This window comes from Epinephelus moara, chromosome 12, assembly GCF_006386435.1.
Source record: "Epinephelus moara isolate mb chromosome 12, YSFRI_EMoa_1.0, whole genome shotgun sequence".
Classification (NCBI taxonomy): Eukaryota; Metazoa; Chordata; class Actinopteri; order Perciformes; family Serranidae; genus Epinephelus; species Epinephelus moara.
In genome coordinates, this window is record NC_065517.1 from 28,185,298 (window position 1) to 28,201,061 (window position 15,764).

At 41.1% G+C, this 15,764-nt stretch overlaps 1 protein-coding gene across 2 annotated transcripts in view; it reads left to right on the forward strand.

Annotated features, from left to right (window-relative positions):
* The window catches only part of LOC126398456 (potassium channel subfamily K member 2-like), a 55,771-nt gene that overhangs the window by 10,209 nt on the left and 29,798 nt on the right, over positions 1-15,764 (forward strand). For both annotated transcript variants that reach the window (XM_050057813.1, XM_050057814.1), the window contains exon 3: positions 8,910-9,027. In XM_050057813.1, the coding sequence (XP_049913770.1) occupies positions 8,910-9,027 (118 nt within the window). The remainder of the gene's footprint in view (positions 1-8,909; positions 9,028-15,764) is intronic.

Sequence of the window (15,764 nt, forward strand, 5' to 3'; positions counted from 1 at the left end):
AAATAACTTCAGACTGTATATAAAGATGGACGACACGACAGCTCCATGAAAGTGAAGCCGAAACATCTCCATCACCTAATGGTGGCTGGCTGCAGTATAAGTCATCCACCCCCTCTGGGCTGGGCTGTCATGAATCAGTTCAGGGAGGGCCCAAATGCAGAGTTACAGGCAGGTTGAAGTTTTATTAAGAAGCAAGATTTAATGCAGCTGATAAAAAAAAAAACATCCAGAACAAGCAGGTAAGTGAAAGTCCAAATGAAAGCAGAGCCAAAACTACACTGAAATCCAATCGGACTAATATTATAAACTCAGATAAAGAAACACAAGACAGTAGGCAGGAAGCAGAGGAGGGAGCAACACCAAGAACACAGTGATGAATGCAGATGAACTGACCATGAACAAAAGGAAACACACAGGTATATATGCACAGAAAACTAATCACAAGAACGAAGTACAGCTGTAGCAGGAAGACAAGCGCAAAAGGAAGGAAATGGGCATCAGTTAACAACAAGAGTGTGGAGGGGAACACAAGACTAATACAGAACAGGTGTGAGGGGAAGACTCTGGGAACAGGGAAGGACTAACGAGACAGGTGTGACAGAAAACCAGGAAGTAAAACCAGTTTATAACCAGTTTATATTAAAATAACTGCCATAATAAAATTTGACACATAAATGAATTAATTCCCCTCCTTTAACTGCCACTAACAACCATGTCTTCTGTTCTGTATGACCCCTGTTTTAACCTTCAAAATCTCTCCCAGGCTTCTGTCTGAGAAAAGCCAAAAGTCAATTGAGGGCAAACTGTCCTTTTTGCTTTCAGGCAAAATATGACTTCTTCTGTCACTGACCTTTCCAGTGAATCATTCTGCGCTCATTGCACTTTACAAAAACAAACTACTTAGTCCTGGACCTCAGAAAGAAACTGCAAAATATACTGGATTAATTACTGGCTAGAGAATTTAACCTGGCATTTTGCCTATGGGAGACATTTAAGAGCACTTTAATTCTTTCCTACTGCTATCAGACTAATTGTGCGCCAGGTTTTACAGTGCATATCTAACAGAGATCTTGCAGTCTCTGTGCTTTTGCTTAACAACAGTCTGACTAAACAGCCCTTCATCCGTCACACAGTAGCCTCATGAGTACAGCAGCTCTGCAGGCAGCTCTTTCTCTTGTGATGATTTATTGATAAACGGCTTCAATACAGGTGACCCCCACTCATTTTTTACTCAATTATGTATACACACACATATGCATAGTGCACACACACACTTGTAGGCTCCCGCTGATCAAAAGCCAGTCAGCAGAGGATTGAGGAGAGATGTGTTCTCAAAGGGAGTAATTAAAAAAGTGAGGGATGTCAAAAAGCTCAGACGATTCAATCTCTCCTGGCTGTTTGACTCGGCTTGGAGAGCACCAGTGTGGTCTCCACATTATCCCATCTTATCGTTTCCCGTGGCCGCGGTTAGTTTGCCAAGACAGTGAATTAATAAGGCTGCTTTGGCTGGGAAACAAAGGGGCTGACTGAGCCAAGCATTCCTGATTGTGTGATTTGGGTAAATTATGTGGCAGAGTGGATGCAGAGATTCAGAATTGTATCTTCTAAATTTCCTCTTTGTTGTATTTGGAAATAGAAGAGATAAAAATGGTGTTCACTGTTGTACATTATGTGCATTATTGTGCATTTGTATGCATGTGTGTAACCAAATCTTTATATTCGTCTCATTCTGGGTAGACTTTTTTACTCAAAAGCCAGTGTGAAATACAAGTGCAAATTTAAAAAGGCATCCAATTTTTGTGTGTATTTCTCAGAAGCACAGTTCATGCTTTAGGCTACACACAGTCCTTTGTTCTGCTTTTAATAAAAAAAAAATATTTTCTCACATCTCTCTATTGGTTTTTACCCGTGCCAATAGTTTTGGTTTTCTTTGTTCAGTTTTCATTGAAGAAATGAAACCTATTGGCAGTGAAGTCGTTTGATTCTTGAAGCACCATTTGGTTTTCCGTACATTTTACTGGGGTGAATTATATTTCAAAGCCTGAGCAAATAAAACTCTCCTCATGGCTAGATACCACCAGAGGTAGTTCAATCCCACTGCCGCACAAGAATGTTGATATTGGATGATCATGAAAAACCCTAAATTGTGTTCAAGATGATATTTTTGGACATCCAGTGTCAACATTTTTTAATTCCTCACTTGCTACAATATCTGTCCATGTCAAGTATGGTATGATGAAGGTTAGAGAAAGATCATATTCAACAAAAAGATGAAGATTAGTTCCATGTCCATGTCGATGAAAACTTCACACACGCTTTTCACATCACTATATATAGGGCGCACTATTTCCTGCACTGGCACTTGGTGTTGGCATATAGAGAGGTGCAAAATCATCCCATGTGAATATGCTTTTTTGTAATTTGTGCCAACCCTTTAAAAAGGTAATTCACCCCCAAATCAAAACACATATTTTTCCTCTTACCTGTAGTGCTGTTTATTAATTCAGATTGTTTTGGTGTGAGCTGCTGAGTGTTGGAGATATCAGCTGTAGACGAGATGTCTGTCTTCTCTTGAATATAATGGAACTAGATGGCTTGTGGATCAAAGGACCAAAAAAACCCAAAAAGATTATATATTTGAAAACTCAACAGCAGTGTCTCTTTCCAGAAATCATGACTTGGTTACTCAAGATAAACCACAGACCTTGTTGTGAGCAGTTTCATAGACTTTTTCATTGGCATTCTCATGTTTCCAAAGCTACATGTATTCTTGGCCTACTTCTAGCATACTGATGTGTGTACATTCAGCAAAAAATGTGTTCTCAGACATGTTTTTACTGTCTGTGCCCAGGGTACAGAGTTTGGTAAGCGAGCATTTATGTATGCAGCTCCTTATACGTGGAATCTTCTGCAGAAGGACTTAGAATTGGACTCATTGGTTCCTCTCGGCCGTTTCAAAGCACTGTTGCAGATTTTTGTAGACAATCTTCTATATGCCAATCACGGTGTGTCTTAGCTGGTCTTTGTAATCATGTGTAGTTGTCCTTTGTTGCATTTTTATGGTTGATGTCTAATGTACATTGTCATACTTTTTGGCTTTTCTTTGTAGTAATCTTATATTGCTTGTTTTAGAGCTGTACATTTGTATTCTCTATTTTTGTTCTATGTTGTCTGTAACTTAAGTTGCTGCCTGTCTCGGCCAGGACACTGTTGAAAAAGAGACTTTTAATCTCAAGAGGTTTTTCTGGTTAAATAAAGGTTAAATACATTTTTTTTTTTTAAAAAGGGACTTGGGTTGGAAAACAGAGGGTCGCTGATGCAAGTCACTGTCTGGATCAACAATGTAGTGTGGACTGGTTGCTAGACAGGTGCCAGTTTGCCTCCCGAGCATTGCTGATGTGCCCTTGGGCAAGGCACTGAGGCCCCAACTGCACTAGGCACCTCTCCAAGGCAGCCCTTTCACTCTGACATCTCTCCATTTAATACATGTGTAGGTCCTGTTTGTGACTTCTTCTTCTTCTTTTTTCTTTTACCTTGAACCAATTCAAAGAATACTTGGTCTGACACAGTCCCAAACACTGGTGTCCTGGGGGAAAGTCCTGTGTTTGTTGACCCATCCATCACCTGAACCCACCACCTTAAACTCCTCTTTCTTTACTCACATCAGTGCATTGGTCATGTGATCACAGCCTACCCGAATATGTGGGTTATACACAAATTGCTGGCTCATGATTACATGGATTTTATATGTCTTGTGGTGCATTACTTTTGTAGGTATATGTAAAAACAGTGCATGAGCTTGCCTTGCTTGTGACAGTGCGAGATGTAAACATAAATGGTGTTCCTCTCAGCTGAGCTGTAATGCTAGCTAGCTCAGTGGTGTTACGTGAGCTAGCAGTAGATGCACGCTTTCGTCTGTGCTATGATACAATTAGCGGGTGTAGTTCGGTAGAAAGAAAATAGTTCCCACATGAAACTGCTCACAACAAGGTCTGTGGATTATCTTGAGTAACCAGGTCATGATTTCTGGAAAGAGACATTGTTTTTAAGGTTTTCAAAAGTATTTTTTTGGCGCTTTGAGCACCACAAGCCGAGTGCCATCTAGTTCCATTATATTGGAGAGCAGGCAGACATCTCTACGGCGGAGAATTGTGCCTCTGTGTGGATAAGCAACAAGCAGTTCCCTGTAAACCTCAAAGTAAAAATACGTCACAGCACCATTCACTGCCATTAGCCATATCTCTCCACCCTCTGACCCATCATGTCATGTTAACTCTTGTGTCATTACGTTAGTGCCTGTTCCCTCACTTTCCTATCCATTATTTATCCATTTCAGCTCTCACACACTCGATCTGTACTGCCTTATCACACTCAACAGTCGTAGGTTAATGAAAGCTCTCTCAGTTTCGCTAAGGATGATGAATCACAACGCCCTGACATTGCAGTGACCCTAAACTGTGTGTGTGTGCGTGTGTGCAGAAAAAGCTGACAGTGCTGGTTCAGGAGGACTGTGCAGGGCAGTGTTTTATGCTGTACATGATTATTGTAGCATTACTGCTCTGTTCCTGGGGGTGTGTTGATACAAAATATAAATAATGGAAATCATCTTAAAGAACTACCCCCCACAGGTACAAGTCTTAAATATATTAAGGTGCCCCACACAAGGATTATTACATCATTTATATTGTTCTACACTGTCAAAAAAAACACATATACATGATTGAATAAAAGCTGTAGTCCGGTAAAGTATTCCTCTGCAATTTATTAGTATCGCCTCTGTAGCGGAGTCTGCTGCTCCCCTGAGGTCGCAAAGCTTTTCTCTTTCATTTGTCTCAGTAATGATTCTGTATCATGAGGAGCCACTTGGGCCGAGAAACTTTTTGTCTTAGTGCAGTGAAGTGATAGAGTCTGTTGTTAAAAACCTAGTGGGATCAGATTAATCCAGCGTTCAGGGGAATTGACATTTTGCTAAGCGTCCCACACTACAGTAGCTGTTAAACTTTCCGTTTTAGCTCAGTAGATATGCAGTTTACAAGAAAAATGGGGAGCAGTCTTACTGCTCAGAATTTCAAGTAGTTTGAAACAATGGGTCAGACCCATTTTAAAAGGAGAACCCTGTAAACGGAGAATTGAATATGCCTGATGCGCGGCTGACAACTCTCACGCAATGACCAGGACACTCATGCAGTTGACACTTTTCACTCACTGTCACACCACACATCCATTTTCTCACATAAGAAAAGACAAATGTATAACTGATTATGTTGAAAACAGGAAACTGACAGTGTAAGGACAAACAGGACAGAGCAACACAGCATAACAGCAGCATTGAAGCCGATCAAGCTAGCTGCTTGGATTTTGATGCACGCCTTTTCATGCTGTTACGGTACCTGAACTTGGAGCAGCCAAATAGGGTTTCTCACATGGGGTCTGCCTATTGGTCCAACAGCCCATTGGTCCGACATCCCATTGTTCCGACCATATTAAACCCATTGTTCCGAAGTCCCGTTGTTCCGAAATCATCATGATGCCCTGTGGTTAAGGTCTGGTTAGGTTTAGGCACAAAAACCACTTGGTTAGGGTTAGGAAAAGATCATGGTGTGGGTTAAAATGGAAAAGAAAGTGACAAACACATAAGCTGTGAGCCTGCTTCGCCTCAAGCCTTTCCCAGCTGACCCAGAGCTGGTCGCGGCGCACCATCAAGGCAGAAATACGCCCGCCGGCAGCCGTTCAGCACCGCGGAGAGCTCCCCACACAATCCGGACCCCAGAGTTAATAACAGGAGGTTATGGTGTTTCATTCTGTCCTCTCTATGACACTTGTATCTCGACCAGTAGCCTACTTTTGTTGCGTTGCTGATCCTCTATGGTACACAAATACAGTATAGCCTAGTATAATCACATAACGGAACAATGGGACGTTGGACTAATGAGAGGTCGGAACAATGAGAGGTCGGAACAATGAGAGGTCGGAACAATGCTACGGCACCTCTCACATTTTCTATTCCAAAGAAAACCGCCGATAAAGAAGTCCTATCTTAATAAAACAGTTCCGTAATAGGTTTATTAGTGCAATATATTCCTGCTCAAACTGTTCCTGTGACCACACTGAACATTAATGTTATATTGCAACACACTGAAAATCCCCTCATTTTTAGACTCTCATAAATAACTTTGCTTTCATTTTCAGTTATCTAGTTCAGGATGACCCTCACTATGACCATGTAAAAATTCATGTTCTTTTACTGTACAGTTTTAAAGAAATTATTGGGAAATTTAGCTCAAATTAAATGGTAAATAGTAAATGGACTGCACTTGTAAAGTGCTTTTCTAGTCTTCCGACCACTCGAAGTGCTTTCACACTCACACATGTCACATTTACCCATTCACACCCATTCACACACTGGTGGCTGAGGCTACCATACAAGGTGCCACCTGCTACTCAATAACCATTCACTCACACAGCAATGGAACAGCCAGCGGGAGCAATTTGGGGTTCAGTATCTTGCCCAAGGAGACTTCAATATGCGGAGCTGGGGGAGCAAACCACCGATCTTCCAATTGGTGCTCTCCCGCTCTACCTCTGAGCCACAGCCGCCCCAAATAACATTTATAACATTTATAATTTCCTCATATCTGGACTTGCTAAAATTTGTTTGGAGAAGTAAATGGGAGAATGTAACACAAAATGTCCTCATGTTTAAACTCAGAAAATCTTTTCCTTCAGAGGTTTGCTGAAATTTTGAATTGCAATGATTTGAGTGTAGTCCTATTCAGACCCTCACCATGGCATGTCAGATCTAAACTAATTTTACTCTCTCACTCCAGACTAAATTGAGAAGTTGGCAGCCTTGCTTTGTGGCTGCACACATGATATAATTCTTGAAGTCTGAGGATTAAGTTAAATCGCAAACAAAAACGGTGTATCAGACTGGAGCCAACAAAGAAAGGACTCAGACAAAGGACTCAAAAACACAAGGTCTTTTTTACTGAGACAAAAGGGGGTCGGTGCACACATAATCAGTTCAAAAACACAAACAGTAGGGCAGCAGTAAGGCAGTAGGCAAAAGCAAGGTCAAAAATGCTAAAGAGAACACTGGGGAAAATGGCTAGAACACACACTCAAATAACTGAGAACAAACTGGTAACAGACAAAGGGCAGCACAAAGATGATACACAAGGGAGGACGAGTAATGAGGGACAGGTGAAATTAATCAGGACAGAGCAGGTAATCACACAGGAGGGAAACACACGGGGGCAGGAAGTATAGCACCTGAAACGAGAGACAAGGGTGAGTGTCAAAATAAAACAGGAAATACAGACAGATGTTTCTGGCAACTGTAATGTTACCTGCAGTTATATTGCTCAAACTGCTGGAGTATAAACTTCCATAAACCCAACAAGGAGCAGGACAGAGTTTTCAATGTTAGCCTTATGCAGGGATCCTCAACTTACAGCCGGCAATAGCGAAGAAACCCCAAAAAAAGTGTATCCCAGACCCCTCGACAGATGTCCCGGCCAAACCCCATATGTCCTCAAACCCTAGAAACTCCTCCTGCGGGGGGCTCCTGCGGCTGGATTTGCCTCTTTTACTCATTTTATTTGATAAAAATCATTATTGTTTGTTTATTTACTGGACCTGGCATCCTATTATTTTGCAAAAGCGGCCCCAGGGCAAAGCAAGTTGAGAATCCTTGTCCTAAACTGTGATGTAGCTCAGGATGCATCCATGAACAGCATCCACACAGTGGGCGAATACCTCACAGTGGATGCGTTCATCATAAACAGGATGTTTTCATTACCTGTTACCCCACAAATAAACGTAGTGGATGTACCAATGGCTTTGGAGGTAATGCTCAGTTACTAATGTAGGTTGTAAGCTAAGGAGCCAGACTAAAGATTGCAGCTCAGGTTAGAGCAGATAAACTCAGTCTGATTCCTTCCCTACAGTTCTGGCCTTGTATCTTTGGTTCTAAAGCTCAGATACTGACTTTATATAATGTTTGTGTCTGTATACAGGTTTCGCTACAAACTCAGTGTATCTGTAGTGTGGATGCACATTGTTGCATTTGTGGCCCTACGCTTCACTGCTCCTCATGTCTATGTTTAGGTGATAGTGGGTGTGAAAATCGTGTAGTGGTGTGTTTTTTCCCTCCAGCTGGTGGCTTCACTCCCCTCCAGTCTCTTGTCATGAGAGCCCAGTGCTGAGTGGGAGCACACATGGCTGATCCGTTTCCTGTACAGCCGGCTGGTGTCTAATGGGCTCGTCACACCTAGCTGTGACTCGTGTCACACCTAGAGCTCTAGCGCTCTTCCACATGCACACACTCAGAGTCAACCAATCACCTGAGCACGACTGATGACCATATCGTAGCCATAGTCACGGGGCTAATCAAAGTCAAACTCAAAGTCATACAATCAGTCCGTGAAGTGTCTTAAAATGTTTGACCAAGACCCTGCAGCCTGAGTACTGGATATGCAATTTGTGGACATATATTCAAGCAAACATGCTGGGTTATAACATGAATTTAAGTGTTGAGAAACACTGTATGACTTGGTGCATAATGTATTACACTCTATATGCACAAATTATTCTTTTAGAAGTGCCAAATCTTAAAGACCATCCTTTTAGCCCATATAACTGTGACAGGCTTTGCTGTTTTTGTGAGGAGTGTTTAAAATGTACACCTTTCTTATGCATTTATGAAGGTGACAGATACCTCTCATTGTTTCTCACAACTCCAAATTGGTTTTGGTTGGATGTTTATCTCGGCTGTCATCTATTCCCAAAGAAAATTGAAGCACACCACTAATTGTCTTTCATTCCTCAGCTCACCTCATACCACACTCCCACTGGGACACAGCGCGTTATGTGCTAACTTCTTTTTCTTCTTTGACTTTCCTCTCCAGCAAGTTGTTTCAGCAGTCCGAGCAGGTGTGAACCCTTCAGGAAATAGATCCAATCAGACAAGCCTCTGGGACATCAGTTCCTCCTTTTTCTTTGCCGGGACTGTTATCACCACTATCGGTAAGAGAAGCAGTTTCTCACCCTTACTCAGCACTCATTGTTTTCTCTTTATAGAGGTTTCTAAAAATACTTCACACTAGTTGCATGCAGTGCTTTGAAAATGCATACAAAATGTAAAGATGTTTACTGTATGATTTGAAGCAATTCTGGCTGTATAAGCACAGTCCATTTATCACATCTTCATGGACAAAGCCGTCGTCAGAAGCACAATGCAATTCTGATGACCATTTTAGCATGAAATTGCAAAATTACACTTGCTAACCAGAAGCCTGCATCAGCTTTGTCTCTAGATTGTGCTTCATTGCACCAGGATTTCGTTTAGACTACTGCTCACCGAAATTGCAAATAAAAGTTGGCCACATTTGCTTGCACAGTTTCACTAAAGATAAACTCTATTTATCAGAAACAAAGCAAAAGAATGTTGTTAGCAATTCAAAACAACAGAAATTAGGTCTACATGCCACAAAATGATTTGACCTGCAAACAAGTATACCAGGATCCAAGTACTTGACATAACTCTGAACATGTACTGATTCAGGCCATACATCATCATAAAAAAAACATCATGGAAAGGGGCTTTAACAGATGGCTTCATACTTGAATTATAGACTTTAAAAGAAATAATGGGTGTAGCCAGTGTGACATTACTCATTAGTTTTTGGACTCCTGCCTTTGAAGCTTCGAGTTTGGCATTTTGAATGCTGCTAACTTGGATTTCTGAAGCAAAAAGTGACCATATTTGGATGAGAAGTTGGAGCTGACCCGAACGCTAGCTGCTAGCTTGGTTGGCAAAGTGCATTACAGTCTAGGTTGACTGTTATAATGCTAATGCTAATTTTTTTCTTGCTCTTCAGCTTTTAGTCCAACCAAACTAGGCCCCCAGGAAGTGCGCTTGTGTTTGGAGCCAATTTTCATAGTGGGCAACCAGTGGAATTACAACTTTGGGGTCTGTCACCAGATGCCATGGGGCCTAAAAATACTTTTTTCCTATAGACCTACATTGTGAAAGAGACATCTGTAAATCAGTGGATGCATTTTTTTTTAGTAGCGCCACAACCCGCATGAAATGATTCATGTCACTATCCATACAAAATGTAAAGGTGTTTACTGTATGATTTGAAGCAATTTTGGCTGTATAAGCACGGTCCATTTATCACGTCTTCATGCACAAAGCCCTCGTCAGAAGTACAAACTGATGAATTCATCATTTCGATCCAATAACAATTATAAAGTCTTGTTATCCCCATTCAAGCTAGAGGAGCACTGAACTGAAAGTTAGCCGCTTGGCTTGCAAAAGTCTGTAGTGCGCCTGCTCTATGGGGCCAATGATGCAGAATATCTGGGTAATTTTATACCCTGGATGTCATACTATTTTAGCTTCCTTCACCACTGAGCAACATTTATAGGAATGATCAGGGCCCTGCCTCAAACACTGTATCCAGTTCTCTGTATACAACCATGAACCAAATGTTGAACACTGAGAGAGCAACAGCTACACCAATATTCTGTAAATTTGGGGGTTACGCCATGGTTATGTAACCTAACCAATGCTGTGGCCATGTAGCAACTTGTGACACCCACATGTCACTCAAAGCAACCACGCCCTTAATTATGCATAACCTGAAGCCTTAATAGCTTTTAATGGATGCGTTTTATAAAAAATTCTGCCCTTGTACAATTGTCATGAATGATGAAATTAACTATAGAAATCACAACTGTTTCTTGTAGCAGGCTGTAAACATGTTTATTTCTGCTGTAAAGTTGGGCATTTTAACACGAGGAACTATGGGGATTGTCTCTCCTGGAGCCTGCCTCAAGTGGCCAATCAAGGAGCTGCAGTTTTTGGCACCTCTGCACTGGCTTCATTTTCTAGTCCTGAGGGTTGTCACTTAGTTCCTATGCTTGGGCAGGCTCATGCCAGCCTTGGACCATGAGAGTTGTGACGCCAAGGTTAGGCACTCTTCTCTGCAATCTCCTATTAATTCACAACAATAGAAATTAAGTCTGCAGCTTTATACCAGAACAATACCTCGGAAGATTAATGTCTGTTAACTGAACAAGTACTGCAGCCTAAAGAGCTTTAACTGATCTGACACTACAGAAGAATATTATTATGAAGCGCCTGATGTGCTCATTTGCTCTTAGTTACTGTAATCTAGGAGCTGTCAGCTTTACGGGCCTGTAGCACATTCTCTGTCATCTCCAGCTGTAAGAGATTACTAATAAGGAAAACAGAACAGCTCACACACACACACACACGCACGCACACATACACACAGCTAGTCTGACAGCTCATCAGTCTCTTCCAAGACAGATCAGTGCATCTGTTAAGTGGGCTGTTGGGCTCCATTTCACATCTCTAGCATCCTGTCAGAGCTTACCCTCCAATCAGAAAATGCAGTACCATGAGTTGTAATGAACTGATTTTGCCAACACAGGATGGCTATTAATCTGAGAAACAAAGTGCAATCTTGATGAATATTTTGGCATGAAATTGCACTTGCTAAATAGTGTATTTAACATCCCCCGATTTGCTCGCAAGTCTATCCTGGTTCCTAGTGATGCGCAGGTCAAGGATTTTACAACTCACACCAGCCAAACTGCTCTGCCCAACCTTCAAACATATGCGTTAATCACCCGAACCTGATCTGCACATTTCTGGTAATGATAATTACTAATAACAACCTACTTGATGCTGGCTGTATTGTATGTCATTTCCAGTAAATAGCACAACATAAAACAGGTGTTCTTTGTTTAAAAATACAAACATAAAAAGACAACAAGTACTCACACATCTGTTAAGTGGTTACGTCTTCAGTGGGATCTCAAGCACACAGCTGATATCTAGTTGGTTTATTTACATGATCTAACAGAAGTGCATATTTAATGGATTCAGTGAGGACAGAGAGACACTTGCCTGCTTGCTGATAGGCCTACATATTCTCAGAGGGAAATAGTTTTACCAGGGGATTATGACTGGAGATATTTAAATATGTCAGACTTAAACAGATCTTCCTGGTCAGAAACCAGATAACAAAAACCCTGAGCTCAGCAGCACTGATGATAAGGCTGCTTGCTATGTGTTAGAGCGAGACAAAGACAGAAGCACAGGGATCACACTATAGGGCCGCTACACAGAACCAAACAATGGTGGCATCATTCCACTCCAGTGTGTGATTGCAGACAGCATGCTGGCATCACGAAATCAAAAGAGGCATGATGGCCATGATATGTAACACAACAGTGTCGGCCTCTAGTGTGATATATAACAAACACATTGGCAGCACTTTATAAATAACAACAATGGCAAAACATGGGAACAACAATCATTTACTGTTCCTGTTATATGGCGGTTGATCTCATCATATGCTCAGAGGGTAAGGAGCTCCTGGACCTCATTGTTTTCCTTATTTGCTGACATTTTGGCTGCTGTTCTTCCTCCTTGAGTTAGCTGCTAACTGCTAGTAGCTACGTTTTTAAATCTCCTGCAGTGGGTCACACACATAACATGTCGTCAAAATGTAAGACCTGTCCTGCCCATGATCCCGTCCTGCCAGCTGTCCCATTAATACAGACACTATTTCAGCGATGTCACTACCTCCCGTGGCGGCTTAAAGACAAGACCACTCTTTCCCCCAATTCTGCGATCATACTTTATAAACAGCATGGCGAGGTGGCAAAACAGCACCATTTTTCCGCTTTGAACAGGCAGTGCAAAAGGGGCTAGAAAGCTGGGTAAAGAAGGTGGAAGGTGGACTATTGTACAGTGTTTCTGAAAGTTATTAATAACCTACTTAGAATGCTGCTTGGTCACTTAATGACCCACCTGAAACCTGCGATATTTGCTAAACAAGCTTACCCAAACCAATCGACCCGTGTGTCAACCCACAAGTCAAGTTGACCCGAGCATCACTACTGGCCACAGTGATTTCAACAAGACGGGGGAACCCTGAGGATCGCCAGTGGTCCTGCAGGTCTCAGAGGGTTTTAATGTAATATCAAATGAGCTTCAACTCTAAATGTATTCACCTCCAGATTGTGCTGTAACATGTACAGTCCATGTTTACGCTGTCCTCATGACTTTGTCCATGTTTTTTAGGTTTTCTTTGTAAATTTTCTGTAGAAAAGTAGTGCAAAAACTAACAGCTAGTTCTTCCTGCCCGTCATCCGCCATGTTTGCCATACATTACTCTAAAGTCAAGTTTGATTGCAAGAGGTTTGTGAGATTTCTGATTTTGAGAGTCAGGACCCTAGTTGCTTGTGTATGGAATATGTAAGAGTTTATCATTACATGTTATGTTTGGGATCTCTCACATTTTTAACATCTGTTAAGGCTTGAAGAATATTTTACTGAGGGCCAAACTTAACCCAAACCTGACCCAGCCCCTTTTCCACATTTTGCTGCACTGCACCAGCCTTGTGCTTGTTCTTCTGCTCACCAAAGTTACAATATGTTACTGGCCACAGCACACACACACGCACATACACACACACACCCAGCTGCTCTTATCTGGCTCGTCCAAGCAGACCTTCACATATCAGCGGGTCTGTTTGGTGGGTTGTTGAGCTCCATTTCACGTCTTCAGGATCCTGTCGAATCTCATTCCTCAGTCAGAAAATGTGCAATAACTTGATTTTGCCCTCTGGTTGGAAAATAAAAAAATATGTGTGCTTTCTGTAACCGTGTGTAGAGTAGAAGCCTCACTGCGGGTTTTGCCTTTGCTTTTCACAGACTGAGTGTGCTGACTTTCTTTTCTCCATTCGGGCACTGCGGTGATCCAGTCCAGCTAGCCCTTAACAAAAGGCACATTTACTGATGTTTGACTTGAAGATGTAGTGATGTTTTCTCATGAAAGGAGCCACAGTAGTTCAATAGCTGGAGCAGAGAAAAAGGAGCACTTTGGCTTTAATTTAGTTTTGAGTGCATAGATTTATCTTTGTAAACCCAAACATCTAGAAATGGTCACAAGGTGAAGGTGCAAACAGTAGCAGAGTGCTTCAGCTTTCATAGCATTGATTTTACCGCAGAAACTCCCAGGTGGTATTTTCTGTGTATCACCTTCAGTGCTTGTTAGTGTAAACAGCACATAATTGCCGTGCTGTCTGTTGGCAATCATTATAATTCTCCCTGATTACAACAAAATGTTGTGTGGCCATTGCTGCTAAGATAAGCTATTCATAAAGTCATTGTGTGATTTCTTTGTCAGTAATCAGCCGACGAGGAAACATAATAAAGCCCAGAAAGGAAAACAGTCATTACAGTTTGCTCCCTCTCTCAGCTTTCGTCTCTTTTCTGGCCGTCCTTGATTCAGCCAGACCTGACAGAGCAAGAGCAGATTGATTTGTTTATGTGGGATCTTTAATTGGATGTGCAGTGCCGAGGCAAAGCGTGTTTTCTCCCATTTATTTTCATCCTCATACTTTATCCAGGAAACGAACCTTCTCCTCTCTCCAGGGAGTAAAAGAGGTGCAGAAACGATTGAATTTCTCCCCAGTGGGATTCCTTAGTTTAGTCCCTCTGACTGTTCTAGTCCTTCACATTTTACATAGTGTATAGATCAATTGAATCCCAAATGAAGCCTCCTTTGTCACTTGCACATAAAAAGAAAAAGTAATTATTATTCTCATTGATGGTCTTGCCTCCCCTTGGCTTTGTTATGAAGGTGTTTCCAGTGGAAGTTTTCATGTGATGTACAGTAGGTCTGCAGTATATTGATATTATATTGATATTGTGATATAAGACATGATATCAGAGTCTTAGATCAGAGTCTTAGATCATATCTTAGATTCTGGATATAGTAATATTGTTAAGTGTTGTCTTTTGCTGGTTTTAAAGGCAGCATTACAGTAAAGTGATGTAATTTTCTGAACTTACAAGACTGTTCTATTGTATGCCTTTGCCCACTTAGTCATGGTATCCACATGACTGATGATTGTTGATCAAATATCTCATTGTTTAAATATTCTTTTAAAGCACCAATAGTCAACCCCACAGTATCATCGCAATATTGATATTGAGGTATTTCACCCAGCCCTCAAGACAGATCATCTCGTCATAATGGTACCGGCAGTCCCTGATGGCAGTGACAACTAGGGGTGGACAATATGGCCCTAAAATAATACCATGATATTTCAGGGTATTTCTGAGATAATGATATTCTTGACAATATGACAAATTAGTACAAAAGAATATATTTTACTATTAATTTAAGGACTGCAACAAGAATTGTAACAAAATAAGTGATATAGTTTTACAGTTTACCTTCAAATATTCAGTAAAAACTAAACAAAATCTCTAATTTCTTTAGTTTGTGAACAACATCAGTAACCCAGAGTGAGATTCAGATCCTATATACAATACTAATAGTTCAACAAAATAAAATCTACCACAAATTACACATTTAAACAGCTCCCAAATACAAAAAATGTCCCCTGGGATCTATATTAAATTCATTTATTCCTACCTCAATTAAACTTTTAAATAGTGCTGTTTGAGGCTGCAGGGATTGTGCAATAGTCTCATGGTGTTGTACCACAGGGTACAGTTGCAATCAAAATTATTCAACCCCCATTGCATATTAGGCTTATTGGCAAAATGTACAATTTTTCAGCTGTTTGCAATAAACAAAGTAGACAAGAACAGTTGAAATAGTTTAATAAAACTAATATTACCATGGTTTTTATCCAAATTCAACACAAAATGCTACTTTTAATCACTACTGCAGTCTCAAAATTAT